General features: G+C 40.3%; 1 protein-coding gene across 1 annotated transcript in view; it reads right to left on the reverse strand.

Annotated features, from left to right (window-relative positions):
• Positions 1-23706, reverse strand: part of ptprfa (protein tyrosine phosphatase receptor type Fa) — a 186420-nt gene that overhangs the window by 60291 nt on the left and 102423 nt on the right. Inside the window, exons 11-15 of the mRNA XM_035177244.2 lie at positions 21561-21754; positions 5407-5524; positions 4469-5050; positions 3190-3299; positions 638-894 (exon numbers count right to left, since the gene is read on the reverse strand). Coding sequence (XP_035033135.2) covers positions 638-894; positions 3190-3299; positions 4469-5050; positions 5407-5524; positions 21561-21754 — 1261 coding nt within the window. The remainder of the gene's footprint in view (positions 1-637; positions 895-3189; positions 3300-4468; positions 5051-5406; positions 5525-21560; positions 21755-23706) is intronic.

The following is a 23706-nucleotide window of genomic DNA, read 5'->3' on the forward strand; positions in this document are numbered from 1 at the left end:
AGCTATCACTGGATTATTGCGATATTGTGATACTAGGGGAACCATATCCTGTAACGATGTTAAAATATCTACCAGATCGACTGTCATATGCTTCACCTACATCATATATATAAGCAACATTTATCCATATCTGCACCTTTGCTCTATTGGCCTCTTTTATTTGCACATAATAGTTATGTTTATTTTGTGAGCTTTGTTGTAGTCAGTTTTTACAGTATGTCTATTTGTGTAAGTTACTGAGTGCAATTCAAAATAAAATTCCTAGTATGTGTACACATACATGGCAAATAAAGCTGATTCTGAGTTGAACTACTGCACAGTGAACACCACTCTCCTCCTCCCCTGTAATATTGATCAAGTCTAAATGGGGGGTTTAAGATTACATAACATGCCAAAACCCCACAAACAATCAAATTCATGTTTTTTATCGACACTGTACACAAAGGGGAGATTGATTGATTGATTTTCAAAGTAAAATATCTCAGTGCTTTCAACTAAGAATGCAGCTGTTTTACACTCCAATCATTACAACTATCATTTGATGTTATTCACAACCCGCCTTGATGTCTTTGTACCACTATAAAATCTGAGTGACATGTGCAGAGACGATTTCGTAATTTTTGTGAACAGCACAGACCTGATCGGGGCTCCAGCAGGGGCCCGGGGCAGACTGACGGTCACTCTCCCACCCTCTTCCACATCATGCTGATACAGAGCAGGTTTCACCCTCAGGAGGTCGGGAGCTGTGTGGATGGACACCTGCTGTTGGAGACCACCGGCACTGTTCCCCCGACTCATCAGCACAAAGGAGTAATCAGTATCTGGTTGAAGCTGAGTGATCAGCTTCCTCTTAAGGTTCCCCTGGACCTCCACACTCTTCTGGTTGTACAATATCTGAAAGCCAGGATGAGGATGTTTTACTAACACAGATACAGGCCAACTGAATACTTAATGTTTACATTGACTGTCTGTGATATGAATTGATTCTTCCTTTGTCTAAATAACCCTGACAAAAATAAAACTGTTGGAAGTAAAACAGTTAGGTTAAAGTGAAATATTTGTGCAACATGTATTATAAAAATGATGAATATCATCAGTGTGAAATGGTTCATTCATGAGCCATCGTTTCTTTCTTGCATTAAACTCACTGATCTTAGAAAAAGAAATTAGCAGTATGGTAGAGTATGTTTTTTCTTGTTGCAGGTTACATTAGATGTTCGAAGCAGATCATCTGACTCTATGTAAACCAACAATGTTGAACTTGTTGGTTTAATCTACACAAATAGACATTTTGGGACAATTTGGCAATTTATGATTTTACTTTTCTAAAACAACAATTAATCCATTTGTGCAGCACCTCTACACAGCTTTTCTAGCCATAGCACAGGTTACAAAATATGGTTAAAGCTGGCAATGTGTGTGGCAGTGTGACAGTAAGACTTTTGGAAGCTACTCACAGTCACTGCTGACGATGTAGTTTGCCAATAAATTGTTACAATACCAAAGTAAAACATCCCTGTCTATTAATAATTACATTTATGTGTAACTCATCTGCAACAACTCCCCTCTTTTCCACCAATCTCTCCTCTCTTCCCCATTTTTCTCCGCTCACCCCAACCAGTCGAGGCAGATGGCTGCCTGCCGAGTCTGGTTCTAGAGGTTTCCTCCAGTAATTGAGGGAGTTTTTTCTCTCCGCAGTCACCAAAGTGCTGCTCATTATGGGAACTGTTGGGTTTCTCTGCAATTTTTAAGGTCTCGACCTTCTATGTCAGGGTCAGCAACCTTTACTATCAAAAGAGCCATTTTGCCCTCTTCCACCAAATAAAATTTGTCTGGAGCCGAAAAACTTATTTGATAATACAGCTTATAAAGTCTTATATATAGTTATACTCAGTGTTGAGCCAGTTCACACTTAAAATGAACTAGTTCAAAGTTCAGTTCATGCAAATGAAAATGAACTAGTTCACGTTCATAGTTAAATTTAAAAAAAAGTTCAACTAAGTTCACGGTTTCAAGAATGAACTAGTTCATGCTCATTTGTTCTATTTTTTTATTGGGATGATTTAGGTGACAAACTTACAATCATGTGTTTAGTTATGAATCGATGGTGTCGGATCATGTCTGCGTGTCGCTCCGCTCATTTTAACACTGAGTCCTGACTGTGAGCGTCACGTCTCGTGTTGTACTGAGCACAAAATGTTGACTAGTCATTTTCATGATGTTTAAATGCAGATTCATAAACTCTGGAGCGAATCAAACACACTAAGTTACTTCCTGTGCTGATCAGGTCCTGATAACTAGTGATGAGTGTTTATTAGTTACAGTGAGAGCTGGTCAAAGTGGAGGAGGACACAGGAACTCCAGCTCGGTACAAACCAACTGCAGCTTCTGCTCTGATCATGACGCAGCGGCGCTGATCACTGAGCAGCTGAGACCAGAGAAACAGTGTTTTTACTGTTTCCACTGTTCTTCAACAAAGTCAGTGACTGGCTGCTTCACGTGAACGAGCTCTGATATGACTGTGTGTGTCTCTCTGAGCGAGTGAGTCAGTACATTACACTTTGTGCTTCCTGTGCTCTCTGTTCATGATTTTGTGAGGCGCTCTGTAACTGCTTTTTGCTAAAAGGTGCTCAATAAATCAAGTATGATTTAGCTGCTTGCTATTATTCACTTAGTGATCCATGATCATAAACTTTTTCCTTTGCACTTTAGTTTATCATCAGAGCATCATGGTGCCACTGGCTGAGCAACAAGGCAGACAAATCCTAGTCCAAAAGTGCAGTCACAGACAGAACTGAATATGGTGAAAATTTGTTCCTTTTTTTTGACGATTAATACTGTAGCTGTTCTATTAAAGAGGCCAAAACAAAAAAAGTTTCACAAAGTCACTATTTTGTTTAGTGATACCCGGCTGAAAGATAAAAGTATTTCTTTGTCATCACAGCCAATACATTGCATTGTGTTAAGGGTATGACATACACTTCCTGTGTCACAATTTATTTTATTACATGAAACAATGAACAATAAATGGTTTGTCTCATAAGCCCTATGAGACAAATTGGGATTTGTGAATATGGGCTATACAAATAAAATTTGATTGATTGATTGAATGATCACTGACTACCTGATGACCAGTTATCAGATTCAGTGTCTGTAATGTGACTGGCTGGAACAATGGGCTCATCTTACCTTGAGAGGCACTTGAGATGTGTATGTTTCTGGCACTTCCCAGGTCAGCAGCACAGAGGTTTTCGTCACAGCCTTCACTCCAAAGTTCTTGGTGAACACTGGGGGAAGGTCTGGATGATTATTAGGTGGTTAATTTAATTGTGGAAATGACTGAGATGTTGATGAGTTGGTGCACAAAAGCAAAGAAATGACAGTTGATGTACAAAAGAAGTTTTATCTCGATGCACTATATATATTTACAGAGCCCCTCTGGTGACATTCTGGAAAAAATAAATTGTGTGGCCACGAGTTATTAAGTCGTGGGAACAAGATAGTTAGCCACGAGTTATTAATCTGTTCTTTAATACCAAGACCTGGCGAACTTGGAACTTGGAAGCATCTTGGACTAGAGATGAAACGTGTCACTTAATCACATTATGTAGATTCTATAATGAGCTTTAGTTTGACAAACACAGTCACACAGACTCTGACTGAGGCCACATTTTGGTTGGTTATTTGCAATTAAGAGTCAAGACAAACATTGTGACCTGTCCTCGTGCGCCATGAGGCACCGTGCAAAGCACAGTTAGATGTCCAGTGCGCAAGCAGCGTGACTTTGCGCAAATATGATCAATATTAAGCAGCTGCAGCCACATTGTCTGGCTGCTCATTTAAACTGTTCAATGTATTTTGGAACTATATAGAAATGAATCTTCTCTGTCAGTAAGCTGCCTACAAACAGCAGCTTACTGTTTACAAACCGGTTATTGACTTAATCCATCGATCTGTAAACCATATATATAGATTGGTAAAAAGCAAAATAAATACAAAGTTGTAGAATGCTAGACACAATATAGCTTTAACTCTGGAATCTTAATATATGGGACTCTTGGCAAATGTGGTCATCAATGAAATGCTCCAGTTCAGATTTACACACGGCTTTTCCCCCTCTGCTGAGGCTCTGTACTTTCATTCACCTGTTGCTCCAGCTGAAGAGACGGGAAGGAGGTTTACTGACTCTACTAGGTGATCTTCCTTCCCTCCTATTAATGCATGCAGCCTCTCCTTCACTTTTTTAGCTTTACGCCAAAAGCTGCCCTCAACAAAATTATACAACTATTCTGGTTACACTCATGTTAGTCTGTGCAGGGAGGTTTTGTTTGTGTTTGCATATTAGAAGATAACAAAGCCCTAAATGTTGAAATCATGGAGTGATGTACAGAGTGCTGAGGTCACAAATGAAGCTGCAGCGAGCACAGTACAGCACTGACAGCACTGATAAAAAGCTTGCACTTCTCACCTGGCATGGAGGTGGACATGGTCCTGCTCTGGATGCTGGGGCTGATGGGACCTCCCCCCTTACTCGTAAAAGCTTGGACTCTGATGTCGTAGGTTGTGTCAGGCTGCAAACCTTGGACGGTCATCAGTGTTTCTGTGGTATTGTTGGTGTTATTGTGCTGGATATTGATATCACGATACACCACCACGTACTTCACAATTTTCCCATTCCTCTGGGACAGAGGAGGGGGGTCCCAGGCAAGTTGGGTGGAGGTGGCGGTCAGTCCCACCACACTCAGATTTGGGGGGTAGCTGCTGGGGATGTCTTCAGGGGTGCTGATCTCCTTCACATATTCCTCCCCATTGCCTGCTCGGTTTTTGGCACACAGTTTAAAGATGTAGGTGGCACCCTTGTGGAGGCCGGTGACTGTGAAATGGTCATCTATCTTTCTGAAGTCTTTGATGGTGAAAGCTTCTTCCTCTACTCTCTTGTACAGCAGCTGGTATCCCACATGCTCCCCAACCATCTCTTTAGGAGGCTGCCACTGGATCAAGGCTGTGTTCCCTATAGTGGTGCTGATCATCATGGTGGGCTTACCAGGTACTAGAAGACAAGAAGTATTCTCTAGAACATGAAACAATATGTTTTCTCTTCATTTGAAGCACTTTCATTCCCAACTTTCTTTGGTGATGGATTGATTTTTTTTGTACAAATCTAAAAATGTACATGTTTGTTGCTGAAATATCATTAAAATGGGTTAGACAGGGCAAAAAGATGGGCATTTTTTTTCGGGGAAGTCTGGTGGTGAGGTTCAGTGACACTGCCCGGATTCAAGGCTTGTGTTTTGCTTATGGATTCACCTTTTTCATTTTCATATGCAGAATGTGTCATTCCTTCATGGAGAGCAATTGAATTTGTGGTGTTTATAATGTGTGTATAATTGTAAACTAAACACACACCTGCTCCTGTGGTGGTGACCACCTTAGCCTTGCTGCGAGCTCCATCACCCTTAGTGGTATATGCAGCCACAGTCAATGAGTAGGTCGTCTCTGGCAGCAGACCTGTTATAATGGTATCCTGCATGGAGAGAGAGAGAGAGAGAGAGAGAGAGAGAGAGAGAGAGAGAGAGAGAGAGAAAAGGCCAACAACATTCTGGTTAGGCAACGTCTTAAGTTAAATTGGAATGTTGTCAGCCAGGCCCTCACACACACAACATACATCAGCTCCCAAGATATTTCAACTGATCTTTTAAGGAAAAAGTCATGTGCAGGGGAACTTGGAATCCATTTCAATGTAATGCTCGATAGAGCACATGGTTCTTTGATCCTGGCTGTATTGTGAGATAGTGTATAAGCTCCGTTTAACTGTGGGAAGTCTTGGTAACAAATCAGCTCCTGAAAGCAGCTGTGAAATAGATGTGCTCTATAAATGCTTCTGACCCTTTACTGGATAATCGGTGCCTCCTAAAATGGTAGGAAATGACAACTTGTGTCTTATATTCATCATTATCATTAACCATTATTTTCTATTCTCTAGTTGATCTTAAAATATTTCTAACTAACCTGGAGGTTTGTGTACAACCTGTCTGAACTTATCTTTAGCCATGTTTTTTAAATGTATCATAAATCTGAAATGTGAAACCTGTCAGAAATGGCAGGTACTGCTTATTTCATACAGCTGACTCATCCAAAACATATTTTGCATATGAGCAGAGTTGGTTCAAATGTGGCTCCTAGGATCTGACCCCATCATTTCATCACTACACAGGATTAGAGATCACTTCGCTGCAAGGACATAGACTCACAGCCCATCAGGGGAGGGGTTCATGGCAACACAACAATGGAAATGGTGACTTAGATGAGTATCAAGTGAGATAAGCAACAGCCTCTACTTAGTGCCCACTGTCCACTGACAGCTGATGAACTTTGAAATTAACCAGAATTATCCTTTAAGTTAGAAATCCGATAAAATGTTTCTTATAAACTGGTAATTTATACTTCTCATCCACATATTGCAAACACATGTACCCTTTGGAAATAACATACAATAGAGAGTACACAAAGATGAGATCCTCTGCAGGACTCACAGTAAGTGAGTGGGGGAGTTGATGACAGCCTTCTGACATGTGACAAGCAAAAACAAAAGAAATAACAAAAATATCTCAGGATGAAAAACCGGATCCATACACGTAGAAGACGAAGATGTCAAAATGGTTCGTGGTGATTAGCGCCGGTGCCGATTGCTGTAAAGAAAAACACGTGAACTCTGTCATGCCTCTGCCTGCAGCACCACCCCTTGACTAAATCCTGCAGAGGTTTTGTTGCTGCTATGAATGCATCTGTGCAGAGAATCTCCTGTTGTGTTGTGCATGTGAAGGCAAACTGTGGAAATAGTGCAGACCTAATTCTGGTGGTGTTAAAATGCCCGTGGACACAACTTTCAACCACTATTATATTATAGGTCACCTGGCCAATATAAGCCCAGTTCCCTCTCTCTTCATTCTCTTTCGACTAAACTCTTCCCACTCAACCCTCCTGGAGGAGAGGTGTAGATCTCCAGCTCAGCCAGCCAGGGAAACTTCCTCCCTACCCAAGCTCTACCAACCTTCAAGCAGGCCTGCCTGGAGCAGGCTGCTGAAACCTTCCAAAAGGCAGCGACATGAGAGCTTGCCTAAGAACTTCAGCACAAGAGCTGCATTGCACAGCAGAACCACAGCAACAGGAGCCACAAACCAGCAAGACGACTTCACTGGACTTCAAACAGCAAACCTTTTTCCCCTTTTCATGGACTGGTAACACAACTGGGCTTAATAATTAAACTCGGCTAAGCAAAGACTGTTCAATTCTATTCATGTGATGTTTATAAGTTTGATTTGTGTTGTTGTGATATTTTGGTTACAAGTTATTTGAAAGTTAATGTTAGTTATGTTATGCTCTTCACGGTCTTTCTTTGCATGCAACTAGCTACTTTCTCTAACCTGGCACCAACACACACACACACACACACACATCTCCCAAACTTAACACATACATGTGATCTCAGCCACATGGTGTAAACATTCCAGGGTCCTTTGTCTTCAGAGTGGCCAGCCGCCATTTTGAAAGCACACAGACACACCCACACACACACGCATACTCACATACACATTTTTAAATAGTAAGTACACTTTTAGTAGTTTGTGTTTTTATACTTTTATTATCTTCATAATAAATGTTTTACTTTAAATTCTTTCTTTATGCCCAAAGGCACACCATTTAATGGTGTCATGCTTAATGTATCATATGCACAACAAAGGCTATTCTACATTTATGATTTTTTTGTAGCTTAAAGCCTTTTTCATACAAAGATTAATCCCCTATAGGTAATGGTAAAATCCAAAGAAGACAACAAATTTATCAAGTAAAAAATATAAATAATTCAGATTCTGAAAAAAACTCCACATACACAGGTTAATTAACTACATATAGTTAACTTATATAAAATGTTATGAATATTTTTGTTGGCTTTTATGTATATTTTCCTTATGTGTTGTTCAAAAGGCATGTGCAAGACCGAAGGAGTTCAGATATTTCCTGTCTGCCTATTTTCTCTGCAGGGCAACAAAGGTGAAAGATAAGAGACAATTGTCGAGCTTACAAAGCTTCTAAAGTCTCTTAAAAGCTTATAATTGTAATCTGCTGGTATTCCTTTTTCAATTTTGTTGAGAGAATTTCTTGCATTTGTAGAGAGCAACAAAAAAATCTAATTGGGCTTTCATGTGTCTTTTTGAAATGCGGAACACCAGGAGTCAGAGGGGATGAATTCCCAAGGACTGAACAGATGAAACAGTTCAAGACTGAAGATGTTTCAGGAGCTACTTTAACAGGAGCCAATCGGTCAGCAGTGACATCCAGTGAGTCCGAATCAAATGCTGCTGCTGCTGTCCTCCACCTCCCTCCTGTTTCAAGCTTCACTGTTGGGGGGAGGGGGACAACTAAACTCAGGGGGTGGCTCAGGAGATAGAGCGGGGCATCCACTAACCACAAGGTCATTGATTCTATCTCTGTCCACCCCATTCCACATGCCGAGGTGTCCTTGGGACAAGATACTGAACCCCGAAAATAGACAGAGACGGCTATGCTGGCCATGTGTGATTGCTGGTCATAGAAGCATTGTATGAATGATTGTGTGAATGGGTAAATGGCAAAACTGTACTGTAAAGACCTTTGAGTGGTTTTTAAAAATTAGAAAAATCGCTAAATAAATACAGACCATTTACCATTGAACTCAACTACAAATGCTCATTAGCATTCAGCACACTCTGTTGATTCACCAAAACAACGGGAGGGACACTGCTTACTGTGGCTTTAATGAATGTTGGAGAGCAGGTATAGTCACAGTGAAGATGACAGCTAAATGGCAGACATGAAAGCATGTCAAGCAGACATGACTTCAGGTTTTCATACAGGTGGACATAAAACTTGTGTGGGCAGCCATGGACTATACCAAATCATTAAGTTTTAGAAAGAGAACTCAGTTTCACTAGCTATAGACAAAATAGAGACAAAGCGCATTTCTTAGTTAATTTTTTTTTTGTTGATAATTGGGTAAGGTTTTAAGCAGTCATTTCTTGATATAGATAAAATATAAATTAACAATTAACTGAATACAAATAGAATATCCATCAATCAATAGCGCTTAACTCTGAAGCCGTTTACAGACCTATTCTTTTTCTTTTTCTTTTTGTTTTATTGCAACTGTTATGTGTTAGAAATGTCATCAATGCACACACTGGCTTGCGGTAAATCCTCTGGATAATATCCTGCTGTTTTCTCACTTGGGTTCATTCAGACATCATCTGGAGCTTTTCCTAGGGGGCTAGCAGGAGAATGTCTCCAGCAACTGACTTGGACATTTGCGTTCTCTCATACAGCCTCTCCAGATAATTTCTGAAAGCAGTAGATTTGAGTCTACTGAGAGTAGCTATGGCTCAAAATCTCACAGCCACTACCTGCTGACAGCATCAGTTTCAGATTTCCACTCTGCCCTTGTTTCTTTCACATGTGGTGTTGTCAAATCGGCAACATCAGTGACTGGGTAAGAAGCAGAACGACATCTAAAATTGTTTCAGAGGTGTTGAAGAAGTGTTGCCCAACCCATAATTAAAAAAGCCTCTGTTTATTTCCCATTACTTCTACCTAATTAGCTGCTAGCTAACAAGCTGTTAACTCATCAAAATGATGTAACACTGTGAAAGGCACTATGAAAAATAAATGATGTGATTTGTTGCTACATAAATGCAATTATGTGGGGGATTCTCTGCTCAGACGCACTCACAACAGCATCAAATCCTCCACAGGATTCAGGCGAGGGGTGGTGCAGCAGGCAGAGGCAGGACGCTATGCATTCATTCGACCGGTGCTGAGACACATGTTTTTGTTTACGGCATATCGACACTAGCGTCAGCTTTTATCACCACAAACTCTCTTGACATCTTCTTTGGTGTCTTCTTTGTGTATGGCTCTGCTTTTTCAACCTGAGATATTTATATTGTTTTGGTCTTTTTTTCATCTATGCGTCTGTTGTGTGAATCACCTCTTTACCTGTTGCGGAACCAAACAGTCTCAGTTTTAGTTGACTATTTGGAACAACTAGCAGAAGTATAGTAACAGGCATATTGTTAACATCAAATCAAAAATATCTGCATTGATGCCATCTGCACCACAACAGACGAGAGCAAACATGTTTGGTTTTATATTTCGGGTGAAATGTTTTTTTAATTTGAACAACTTTTCTACTACTCCATTTACACCGGACATTAAAATGTGTTTTTGGTGATCACATTACAATCAGATAGAGTTTGACCACATGAAAGTACAGGTTTAAAGGCGCCAAAGACACAATGAGGATGGATTGTGATTGGTCAAACCCCATCCAAGTGTAAATACAAATATGTTGTCAATCCACATACAACCACTATATTGGTGGAGAAAAGCACATGTGATTGTTTCAAACAATCAAGGAATCAACAGCTAAACAGATAACATGCATTAGCCAGTAAACACAGGAATCAGTTATCTTTTTTCAGTCACCTATGGATGGAGTGAAGAGGATATCAATTGAAAAACAAGAAAAACGAATAGCACACAGCTTCACTGATGGATGGATACATCTACTTCTATTCTTCTTTTGTTTGTTGCTTTTTAGACAAAGGAGGAGAGGCTACAACATGAGCTGGACGGAGATCAGATCGTGGCAGGTCTCAGTGTGGACAAAGTATTTCAGGTTTAAATGATAACTAAATCTGAATATGATTCACATTTTAATGTCAGGTGTAAAATAGAGTCCAAGTCTCAGGACATATGGAATGGTACTGACCCCAGAAACACAAGAAGTGTTTGAAGTTAGGGAGTTGAGCTGAATATTCTCCCGTGCTCTCAAGCTGACATTGTGTATGCAGCAGAGATCTCATTTTGGCTGTAGGGCTTATAGGGCTTTGAAGGCTTTCTGTAGGATTTCTCACATTGGGTGAACTCTGAAGAGTGGGACTGCTCAGGGCAGGCAAACTAAAGTTGTGACATATGGACATCCTGATCACTGGAAATGTTACTATATATTGGATTGTTGCACCCTGAACATGCTGTAACATCATCGTCTTAACCAATGTGTAGTCGGAAGAGATGTGTCTTTAGGACATTATGGGACAAAGTGTTTTCACTTTAATGTGCTACAATCAATTACCCACTTTCACCAGCTATGTAGTCTGTATGATATATCTAATCTGATTATGTAGTCTTTGTACTTAAAGCCAATTATAGTAGGATTCTCATCGGGCCGGATCTAGAGGTTGGCAGGGGTGGGAAATGCCCCCCCAAATTTATTCTCTGCCTAACCAATTGGTCAACTTTATTCTGTGCCATTTCGGCCGATCACGTTTATTTCATTCGCCCCATCAGAATGTCTTGATTTTCTTGGTTGGACATACGGCTGGGTTTAAACAATTATTCTCTGATTAAAATGTATCTTCATTTTAATTATCTAATATCGATCCATAAAAAGGACGGATCAGTCGAGGGGTGACCCCATTGTTTACACAAGAATAACACCAACATTTTACTGAGTCCTCTCCACCTAGAGTGAGGCGGGGTACTCACTCAAACACTAACACACACATTGCCCCCTATCTGAGCAGTCTAGATAGACATTCTGATGGGATCTCACTGAGTGAGCCCATGTGTATATTTTTTATTGAAAGCATTACATCTAATACCTTTTTGTCGGTTACGTAGTGCTGATGGGCAACTTCTTCAATAACCACAGCATTTAACAATTAAAAAAGATTTTGAATAACTACACTGGTCAAAAAATTAAGGGAACACTTAAATCACACATCAGATCTTGATGTACAAATGACATAACAATGGTCAATGGAAACCAAAATCATCAACCCATTGAGGACTGGATTCAAAACCACACAGAAAAGCAAAGTACAAATTTTAATCACATGCTGATCCAACTTGCGTGAATTTCATAATGGCAACTCATAATGTGACTCAGTAGTGTGTATGCCCTCTGCCTGTCTGTGTGCACTCTAGACAACTAGTGGGCATCCTCCTGATGAATCTGGGATGATCTCCTCCCAGACCTGGATCAGAGCGTAAGTGAGCTCCTGGACTGTCTATGGCAGAACTTGGCTGATCATTTAGGTCAGGGCAACGTAAATGGCAAGCCAATGGCATCAATGCTTCATCCAGGAACTGCCTACACTCCCACATTAGACCGGGCATTGTCCTGCAGCGGGAGGAACCTAGGGCCCACTGCACCAGCAGTCAGGGTACCATTGTGTTGGGCCATGGTTCTTTGTGAAACCACACTTTGGCCTACATGTTCAGTCAAAGCCTGAAGCCGCATGTTCCTCCAAGAGTCAGTCTCCCAGGGGCCATCAAAAACCAGAGCAAGGAACTAAGTCTCCCAGGGGGCATCAGAGGTGTGAAAACCCCCCCAGGGACACAGGTTTCAACTCCCATTGGTCACTCTGGACCCCATGACCTGTGAGGTCACCGGGCCAATATAAAGCCAGGTTTCCCCCTCTTCTGTTCTTTTTCTACAACTCCCTCCACGGAGAGAAGGCTGTCGAGCCTCTTCTCCAGCTCACATCTTCTCTTCCCATCCAACTCTTCGAGAGGAGCACAAAGGTGCAGCTTCCAGCTCATCTCACCAAGGAAACCTCCTCGCCCTCCAAGCTCTACCAACGTCCTAGCAGCGATGCGATGTCCTGCAGGAAAACTTCAGCCAGCAACTTAGCTACACAGCTCAACAGAAACCAGCAAGACGACACAAAACTTCGAACTGCACAGCTTTTTCCCCTTTCCACGGACTGGTAACACAACTGGGCTTAATAATTATACTAGGCTAAGCAAGACTGTTTATTCGATTCTGTGTGAGGTTTATAAGTTTGATTTGTGGTGTTGTGATATTTTGGGTACAAGTTATTGAGAAAGTAATGTTAGTCTGTTATGCTCTTCACAGTCTTTCGTTGCATCCAATCTAGTAACTTTCTCTAATTTGGCACACACACAGACACACGCATAACTCTTCACCTCATTAGCTCTACAGGTCGTAAACATTCCAATAGGTGGGGGAGGGGTGTTATCTCTTTGGCCAGCCACCATTTTGAAAGCACGCTGACTCACACAGACACACACACATACCTATCTTTGTTTAGCAATTAAACCGTTAGTAATTTGTGTTTTTATACTTTATTATATTCATAATAAATGTTTTTTTTTCATTAATGTTGCATAAGTGAATTTTGCCAACATCTACACTGTCAAGAACTCCATATCCTTCAACTTAGCTAACTATCTCTATGGTAATTTTGGTTATAGTTATTAATTTAATTGTTAATCAGAGTTCCAAATTTGTAGTTAGAACCTTTATGAGACTTATTCAATAAATTGGCTATCTTTTCCCTTCCTTTGAAGGGTGGTGCCCAGAGGTAACTTTAATCAATTAAAGTTATTATTTAATATTAATACTAAAATATTAATATTTAATATTTTATTTTGATAACCAAATTTATTGAATGCCGAAAGGCACACCATTTTATGGTATCATGTTTGATGCATTATGGCACAACAATTGGCTCTGTGTGAATGATTTATGAGAAGCGACATACAAATGAAGCTTAAGCGTAAATACAGTCAGGAAGACTTAACCTGCATACTGATCAGCTGATTGTGGGCTTAACCTGCATACTGATCAGCTGATTGTGGGCGTTCCTAAATATCCAATCAGGTCTGCCGCGGTCTCTTTCAGCCAATCATTCAGCACCTGTCAAACTTTAAAAATCCCTTCTCCTCTCTTCCGCAGTCAGCCGTCTTTCAGTGACGCGCATAACCCCTCCTCCACCCCAATCTCCTCCAGTCTCCAGCAGAATATTCACCTCTTCCAGATCCCGACCTCAACTGATCGTATGTATAATCCCACATTGTGTTGGCAGCGATCATGGACCTTGATGATGGATCCCAATAGTATCAGTGGATCATGACAAGGGATCGTGGATTACGGTGGCACCTGATCATGGTGGCAGCTGATCGCGGACTAAAAAATCAACAAGACTGCCTGACAATATACCTATTACTCGTGGCATCCATTGCACTTCTGTCCGTCCTGGAAGAGGGATCCCTCACATGCGGCTCTTCCTGAGGTTTCTACGTTTTTCCTGTCAAAAAGGTTTTTGTAGTTTTTCCTTACTCTTGTTAAGGGCAGAGGATGTCACAATTGGCGAAGTCCAATAGGACAATTCTCACGAATATGGGCCATCCAAAACAATCGATTGACTGATGAACCACCACCAGTGTCTAGACCCCGGGGGGCATTCCTGTTCGACGCTCTGCTCCACCCCCTTCTAATCCTGATGACATCACACAGGGGTCTAAAATGCCAAAGACTATAAACATTCACTTTGCTTCTGTGCATTTGTCAAATAAACATCGTTAAATTGTGAATCAAGTCTCTCCTGATTGAACTGTAAATGAAGCATTTATTGCCTTCATATTCAGTTGTCAGACTCCAGGCATGGCTGATATATTAGTTAATATGGGTACAACTCATGAACAACATTTTAATACAACACAATCCTGACTGCTAACAACAGATCTAAAATGACTCATTACAACTACTGTGATGGCAGTGCCTCGCATCCAGTCTGCATCTCCAACCATGCATAGTTCCCTGTCTTACCGAATGCCAGCATCTTGCACAAGCATGTGGCATCTTTGTTCAGCACTTTTTCGATTAAGAAAATGTAGTGACAAATGAAAAGGCTTTCTGACTGAAAGATGTTGTGGTAGTAGGCAAAAATATTCAAAATATTGTGTGCACTTAGAATAATATAGTTTCTTTAGCTGTTTAAAATAGATTTTTGCTGCTTACCATGTCCACAGCAGGACATGGCTGAGCTACCCTGCCATTACCTCTGCCTGCTTCTGCAAACTGGGACAAGGCCTAAAGGAAATTAACTGATGAAGGATAAGCACCTGAAACAACCCTCCAAACTATCCTTCTCAGATTAAAATGGACTGAGATATGTGTTAATTATATCCAAGGGAAGTGCAAAACCAAAGTGCCTGAAATTTGCGATGAAATTGTTCATTCATAATAGGTATAGTGCATTCTTTATTACCACTTTATTCTACTGATAGCTGGAGATTATTCAATGGTGATAAAGTTTAAATGTAAATATCACTCACCTAATCCACTCTACTGGATCTACTCTGTTGAACACTTTCAGCATGAAGGTGGTGTCCTATTAAAGTGCAACGGCACTACTTCATACAAAATGTGACTGAAAAAAGGTCTGTGGAACCATAAGAGGAAGTAGTTGTACAGGACGTATACACAGTGATTGACACACTTATAAATCAATTACAACCAACCCTCAAGAAAACCTTATTTTTGTTAGTGCTGAGACTGAGAAAAGGCCAAAGAAAATTAGTCAGCCTGTGTTATTCTCAACACAAGAGATGTAACGTCAGTGATTCAGGGTTATGGCCATTTATATTCTGACCTTGCTGAGTAACCAGAAAAAAAGAAAAGACAAGGGGCTTTGCTTCCACAACTTCTCAGAAGAAATAAATTTAAGCTGGCATCGTAAACAATGTAAGCTGTTCACAGTGAGGTTAAAACCATACCATCCCTGCTCATGCTCTAAATCAAGAAAAGATACATTATATAAAGCAGCAAGGGACTAAAAGTGGCCTCAGTATTCAGTAACCATCCTTCTTTCAAATAATAACTAATGTACTTTGCCCCTTGATTTATCACTAACGCTGTTCGTGTTGAACATTTTGAGGTTAGATTCCTCTCAAGTCATCCTGACTGGTCCCTGCTTTAATGCTTGTCATTCATCCTTGTTGGTTTGGAGGGAGACTCCGAAAGAGTCAGTCTACACTGACAAAGTTTAGGATTTGAATGATGACAGAGGGAAAATCCAACAATTTAAACTTGGTATCCTTGATGTTTTTCCTAATAGTTATGAATTGATTATGATGCATATACTTTTGATGCCTATACTGTTCAGTAGTTTGATCTGAAACTTCTGATGAAGGCACACATGCAAAAAAGCTAAAGGTTATCTGGTCACAGTTCAACATGATGACATTCTGACATGAGCCTGCAGTAGCCAATAGTAAATTTAGTACTCAGAGGTCATTGTTGGAGCCAAATATTTGTATCAATTAGTTGATTAGCATTTCAGTTCTGTTCAATTAATCTGTTAGTTAATAAGAATTGTTGTGAATGAAGGTGTTTATTTGATTATTATGTAAAACTAGCTGTTGAGTGAAACGCGCCCAACCCTTGCTATAGAAGACTGCAGTGTGGTTTCACCGTAAACAAACTTGACTAGCTAGAGGAAGTAAAAGTCGTAACAGGGTTTCCATAGGTTAACCTGCGGAAGGATCATTACCGGTACAGCCGCTCGACTTCGGTCGACCACGGTGTCCAGCCCGACCAACCTCCGGACACTTAGAGTCTCGCGCTGCCCCCCCGATGGCTCACACACCGCCGGGCCTGCCTGTCTCCCGAGGCAGGGGGCAAGCGAGTGAGCTAGAGGGTCGCCATGCGTAAAAGTGTGCGGTGCGCCAACATCCACTGCTCATGCAAAGGATTGGGAATGTCTTGCTTCTCCGAATCTGTTCTGTCGTCGGCAATGTTTCATAGTTCACTTTCTTACCTCTGCCAGCAGATCACTCAAAAGAAGATGGCCGATGCCAATCTATTTTTGGAGACAGCGCGAGTACATTTTACAACTAGTTTTTTGTTAAAATCATCATTGTATAGGCCATCACGTGAAATACCAGGAGCAAGCAAAACAATTTGTGTGTGCGCTCCCAGACTCTTCAGGCTGAGAGCGAGGTGGAGTCTATACACAGAGTCTAATGTTATTATTTTTTTAGTGGTATGAAATTGTATCATTTATCACAATAATTTCTGGGACAATAAATCATCCAACAAAATTTGTTATCATGACAGGCCTACCTTAATATTTTCAATAATGCACCAAGTTAGAGGTTTCCCTGCACAGACAACAGCTTTAGTTCTCTGAGAATTTCTTTAATATCCAAGTAAAATTGGTATATAATTGGTAGACTGACATATCCCAAACCGATATTGAATCAAAACCTTGTGAATCAAATCAAATCTATTAGGGAAATCAGTGGCGATACTAATCAGCATGTACTTAAAGTAACACAAATACAGTAAAAGTGCACAATAGCCAATTTCAGAACCATATATAAGAGTATTCTCATCACAGAAGAGGAATAAATCTGATGTCAGAGGGTTCCTGCATGTGGACAAAGTGGAAGACCCATTAGAATAAGTCTTGAGGGAACTAGCTTGGAGGAGGTCAATGCCAAGGAGGCTGAACAGATGAGGTTCAGCCAACTACAAGGGTTGGCCTTCAGAGGGGCCTTAGGGGGATGTGCTCTAAAGGGAGGTGAAGGATAGGCATTCTGTAAGAGAAGTTCCATGTATACTTGTTTTGTGGGGATTGTTATTTAGTAAATTTTCTATTTATTACCAAAACATTTATCAGTTAAACAGTTAGGATGGGAAAAATATGAATGTGTTTTGCGTTGCATGTCGCTGTAGGTGGTGAGTCTAAATTTCGTGCTGGTGCCCCTAAAACCAGTGCTACTAGTGGAAAAAGTCAGTTTTCTGTAAGTTGTGTATGTATGGGGGGAAATGTTATTAAAGCTCCTCGTAAAAAAGGTTAGTCTTGAGCCTTAAAGTGACCTGGAAGTATTGCAGCGGCTATTATAAGAGCTTGGGCAGCAGCTTGTTCCCACACTACAGTGACCATGTGACATTGTGGCTGTCAATGTTTGCAGTTTTCTTTTCAGCATAATGACCTGAGGCTCTCATCCATGTCACAATATCCCATGTAGATATTACAGGTTTGGTCATTCTTTTCAGACTGCTGTGGGGAATCGTCAGTGTGACAGTACATTCAGTAGAAATTTGGTGTTGGATGAATGATTACTGCTTGAAAACCAAAAATGCAACCATTGTAAGGAGGATTATTAGTGAAATTAATATTGTCTTTGCCAATATCCTGAGGGCATCATGAAAAGTTCACTTTACCCAACATTATTATTAAAGTGTCCTCTTGCCTGTCCTACCTGTTCTTCTGATGTGCAATTAGAGGGCAACCAACAGAACAACAAAGAGATGAGACAGGGGGAGAAGAGAACTAATGAGAATGCTGAACACAACTTGTTCCACACTGACATCCTCATTATTTGACCATCATGATGTGATGACAAGTAGAGACACTATTATTAATTATGGTAAATAGTCATGTGACTGCATTAATACAGTGTCTCTTAGGCTGGAGTGAATGCTGATGACAAAAGCTGGAAAAAAGTCTAAAGGGAAAATGGACCAACTGCAGAATTTGATGTCAGATATGTAATTTTATTAAAATTATGAAAGCCATCTGCTGACGGTGAACTGATCTCATAAAACATTATGAAAGTTAGTTTCTATCTATGCATGTCATTGTGTTACTATAGTAATAAATACATATCACTATGTGTAAAATTGAACTAAAGCTATTATGCATGAAACAAATGAAAATCTGGTGCCAAACTTAAAAAGGGAGGCTCTAGCCAGTACAGGTATGGTGTTCCTCATAAACTCATCAGTGGGTTCACTAAGGGCCATGTGAAAAGACAAAGACAACATTGTCTTTGGCACCTCGTGCACCACCATGATCTGGGTTTGTTTTTCTGGGCCACAACAAACGATGAGCCTCAGAGAAGTCACCATATCTTATCAAATAAGACAATGCTCACGCTTCACAGCCATTAGTTCTGGCGGGTGAGAGGCTCCTTTTAGTATTTTTCAGCCATCAACAAATATGCCTCACTGAGATCTTAAAACCCACAAGCTTGGCAGCAGAAAAGCAAGAGAGTTGGAAGGAATCAAGTCAAAGCAAACAGCAACAGCATTAGACTGGGAATGAGCCGCCAATTAAAGATTTGCTTACTGCCTATAATCTCCTATAATTTGGCATGACTGAATGTATTTCCTTATCAAGGTCTTTTCGTAACAAAAAAGCAAAAGTAATCTGTACTGACTGCTGGCTAGCCAAGAGTCAGTGAAACAACTGATGGATATTCAGGCAGCTGAACAGTTCAGCACTCACAGTCCAGCTCAGTGATTTTCAAATGCTGCTATTCACACTCTACTCTCACTGACGCTGCATGAGGAACTGAAGTTCGTTGGCTGCTGTCCGTCACCCTGACACATGGGTTATAATTGGATCCACTGGCACACAGATCTGAGCCTCCTGAAGAACTCACCAGCACACAAGAGACTGAATCCATTAATCAAAGGGAATGTGTGACATCAATACAATAAGCATGTCACCAAGTGTAACAAATGGGCTCATGCCTGCTGATCTGCAAGGTAGGGATAAAAACCTGAAGTGCTTTATATTAAGTTCACTTTTTAAACAAACATTTATTTTCTAGATAGACATATTTACATGCAAGATCGTATATATCCACAGAAAAAACATATTTCATAACCTTGGTCCAAAGGATCAAGGCACCTGATATGCAATGGCTCTGTTCTAATGTAAAGCACAGATCATAGATAGTAAGGAAAATACATCAAAAGGTACAAGTCCAATTTGTGTGTGTGTGTGTCTGTGTGTGTGTGCTTGAGAGAGAGAGAGAGAGAGAAGTGTAGATGGGTTGTGAGATGTGGGCTCCTTATCAGGAATCCTGCCTTGCACAGATAAGACAGGAATGCTGCTTATAGAGGGAATCAGTTTAAGCGCAGCTCGTTGAGAACAAAACAAGCTGAGAGAAGAGGAGCTGAACTCCACCTCATGGCGAGCTGTTAAACATCCTTCGACTTCTGCTTCGCTGGACTCTATCTTATACTTGCAAATCCATCACCGTTTTTCTCCTTAAACCCTGGTTTCACTTTGCTGCAAAGATTTTCTCTCCAGTCTCTACTCTCTTTACTCCCGGCGTGTCCATATAGGCGAACTAGGCGATTGCCTAGAGCGGCACTTTGGCAAGGGTGGCGAAATGTGAATTGCTGAGGAAGGTGTCAATCACGCTGCAGCCACCTCTTTCACTGCCTCCCGCCCCCAGCTCTCAATAGCCAGTGGTCGATTCAATTTAATGTTATTCATCTTTATCAGAGATTGTCCTCAAATCCATTGAGTGGATCCTGCAGCATGTCTAAATGACCAAAATTATTTGGTTGTGAATATAATAAGAGGCGACTATTGAAGTTTGTTGTTGAAATATATTGATCTCGGGCAGTGTTGTGCTTGTTCATATTTTTTGTAAACGCTGAACTGAACAAATCAGTTGGTTTGATCCTGTGTCCTCCTCCACTCTAACCTGCTCTCACTGTAGCTATTAAACATTCATCATTAGTTATTAGGACCTGATCAGTACATGAAGTAACTTAGAGTTCATGAGACTGCATTTAAACACAATGAAAAATTAGTCATTATTTAACAGCTTAGTACAACACGAGACTCAGTGTTAAAGTGACCGGTGCGACACGCAGACATGATCCGACACCATCGATTAACTAAATACATGATCATAAGTTTGTCATCTACATCTACTACATCCTAACGTTTCCAATAAAAATGAAACTAAGTGGTTTACAGGGGAGATGGTGTCGGATCAGGTCTGCATGTCGCACCGGTCACTTTAACACTGAGTCTCGTGTTGTACTAAGCCGTTAAATAATGATGACTCAGACATTCGGTTTGAGTTGAGTTTTTACTAGAGGGCTGGCAGGAGAAACTCCAGAGAACACGCAGAGCCTCTCACTCTGACATTTAGGTTCTCACATACAGCCCCTACAGGGAATGTCTTGGGATTATCCACTGCTTAGTGCCTGTCTGAAAAGCAGCTATATAGAGTTTACCTGCAGAGGGAACCCAGCGTTATGCTCACAGGGCAGCTCTGGAGACTTTCTTATAGAAAGGACATAAGGTTTATCCAGAAAGTCACGAGATTTGTTTCACAAATATTTGCTAGTCAGCCACTCACATTATTAAGTCAGGCTTAGGTAAGTGAAGTCATGTTCAGTGACTACCGTGGTATTGCTGCTGATACTCATTATTGGCTGCTCATTGCAGGACAATTTTCATGTTGTCACAGAGTGAATTGTTCTGTGATTTTCAATAGGCGACAGATTCGTTTGGAGTTATTTATTTGATCAAATGTGTAAAAAAAGTTTTGAGAATAATTAAATTTGTTATCTATATATCTGGTTTGAATGATAGCTGCATATCCTGGGATGTGAAAAGTGAAAGTTGTACCATTACTTTTCTGCTGGATGCAGTAGTATGTTGACAGAGTTCATGTGATTTATTTCTATATTTTGCCTATGTTGAGTGCTTTTTCATCCATCCAAAACAAAAACACTTTGTAACACTTACACAGTTATAAGAAGTAACTCCTGCGATTTTAACCAAACAAAGCCTCTCTCAGCCCTCAGTCAGCCATGGTTCCTAATATGTTAAGTAAACAAAAGTCACCCCTTAAAAGTTACACTGGATTTAACTCAAAAACTGTCACAGTACCTGTGCGTCAGGGAGTGAAATGTCCACGATGACTGGCTGGCCATGAGGCTCCCCGTTCTCTAGCCTGGAGTAGACCAGCTGGTAGCCTCTGATCTGGCCATGCTGCTTCACAGACAGGGGAGGCTTCCAGGTCACCCTGAGAGCAGTGGAGTTGAGGGTGTCCACCTCCAGCTTCCTGGGAGGAGCTCCGGGCACTGCAGTGCAACACAGCACACAGTATACAATGAAAATAGTTTGGGAAAGATAAAGGTTTCATTTTGTGTGACTGTGTTTTCCTTAAATATAAATTAAGAAATAAATATGACAAAGTATGAGAGTTGAATAGCTCTGCATTATAGCCAAAAATATGATAATTCATATTTTAATAATCATTGAAAATTCCCCCCATATTTTTCTTATATTGTGTTTTTATGTAAGGTGATAGTGAAATGTTTTAACTAAGATATTCTTCTTAAATGGTCAATTTATGAGACTAACTACAAATTCTCAAATTCAGAAAGAAAAAACTAAAAAACTTTAATCTCAAAAACTTTGAGATTACATCTATGAGAAAACTATAATTACTACCCTGCCATTGTATGTATGCCGGCGAACAGTGCAGTTTCATATAACACATTTTTTTCCAGCATCATATGAGTTCACTGCTCCGTGACCTTTACCATTGACCACTGAAATCGAATCTAAATTCGTCTTTGAGTGCAGCGATAACTGGTCGAAATTTGAAAATTTGTGTCTAATCGAAATTACTTTTTATTGTTTGATAATTTTGGTTGTGATGATATTTTGAATGGAATTTTAACCGGTACTTCTATAATACACAGTATTTACAAAAAACTCCCTCTCAGAATGACAACAATGTCTCCATAAAAAAACATGCATTCCACGTTATTAGGCTTTCATTCTAAGGTCATGGTTTCGAAATGATATTTTTTACAATTAAACATCATATTGATCCATTTTCCTATATTTGGCATATAGTGAAACATGTGTGTGTGTAAAGGAGTAGGTAAGTAAGAGACTGACCGATTATTTCATGCCTGCAACATTATAAGACAAAATCAGCATGCACTCAGGTTTATGACAACAGCTCTGCTGGATCACCATTTATATCCTCCTTTAAAATGAATAATCACAGAAAGTCTGAGCAGATTCATGGTATGGTGATATAAACACTCTCCTTTAAGACTTTGTCTCAGTGTGATTGCACATCCTGAAGCTGTTCAAACTCAAAATACCAGCTTGAATGTTTTGGGTTTGGTAGCAGAGGAAAGGTTGTGTAGTGATCTCTTCATCTCCATCTGATGAGAGACATCAGAGACTGAACATTTGATACAGTTCTACACCTGCAGAAGCTAGACAAAGGTAATGTGAAGGATTTGAGCTATCTTTGCAGGTTATGCACATCAAAGCTTGTCACCTGGAGCCCCAGGAGGATGATTGGAGCAGGGTTTAGGGCCCTCACTTACCCCTTTATAGAATTTTAAAATGAACATATGAAGATTTCTTTAAATTGCTGGTCAGCTTTAGTGGGATGTGTGAATGAATACAGATTTGACTTTGGTGAGGCTGTGCAAGTATAAATGGACAAGGAGAGGAAGAGGATCAGCCAGCTCGACAGGCATAGAGAAGCTCTGTGATGTCAGCACTGTGCACATTAGACTCATTAGAATCATTTAACCTCATAAAGAATCAGCAAGCTACAAGAAACAAGGTTCAAGCTTTGAAGGAAAATGTCAATAAACTTGTGTGTTAACAGCAAAGTACAAAGCCACAATGTGTACAGTATGGAAGGAAAACAAAAGAGGAGAATCCAGAAGCAGAATAAGCACAGCACCGAAATCAGCACACAGAAATATTAGCAATGTGTTACACAGAAACCACAGTTAGATTTACCAGACACGTTATAAATGGATGATTTTGCAAAACATCGAATGATTTACATTCAATGACAACATTGGTTTTTGGCCACAGACAACGTTCTACACAATTCTTGATTTCTACAATATTTGCATGACCACTATAACATTGTTAGGGTCATGGAAATATTCTCGTTATGGCAACTAAACTACAGTTAGGGTACAGTAAGAGTTGGGGAACTGAAGCACTTGGATTTTATTTGTAATGAATGTCGTTTCTAACATGGAGA

Source organism: Hippoglossus stenolepis, chromosome 14 (assembly GCF_022539355.2).
Source record: "Hippoglossus stenolepis isolate QCI-W04-F060 chromosome 14, HSTE1.2, whole genome shotgun sequence".
NCBI lineage: Eukaryota > Metazoa > Chordata > Actinopteri > Pleuronectiformes > Pleuronectidae > Hippoglossus > Hippoglossus stenolepis.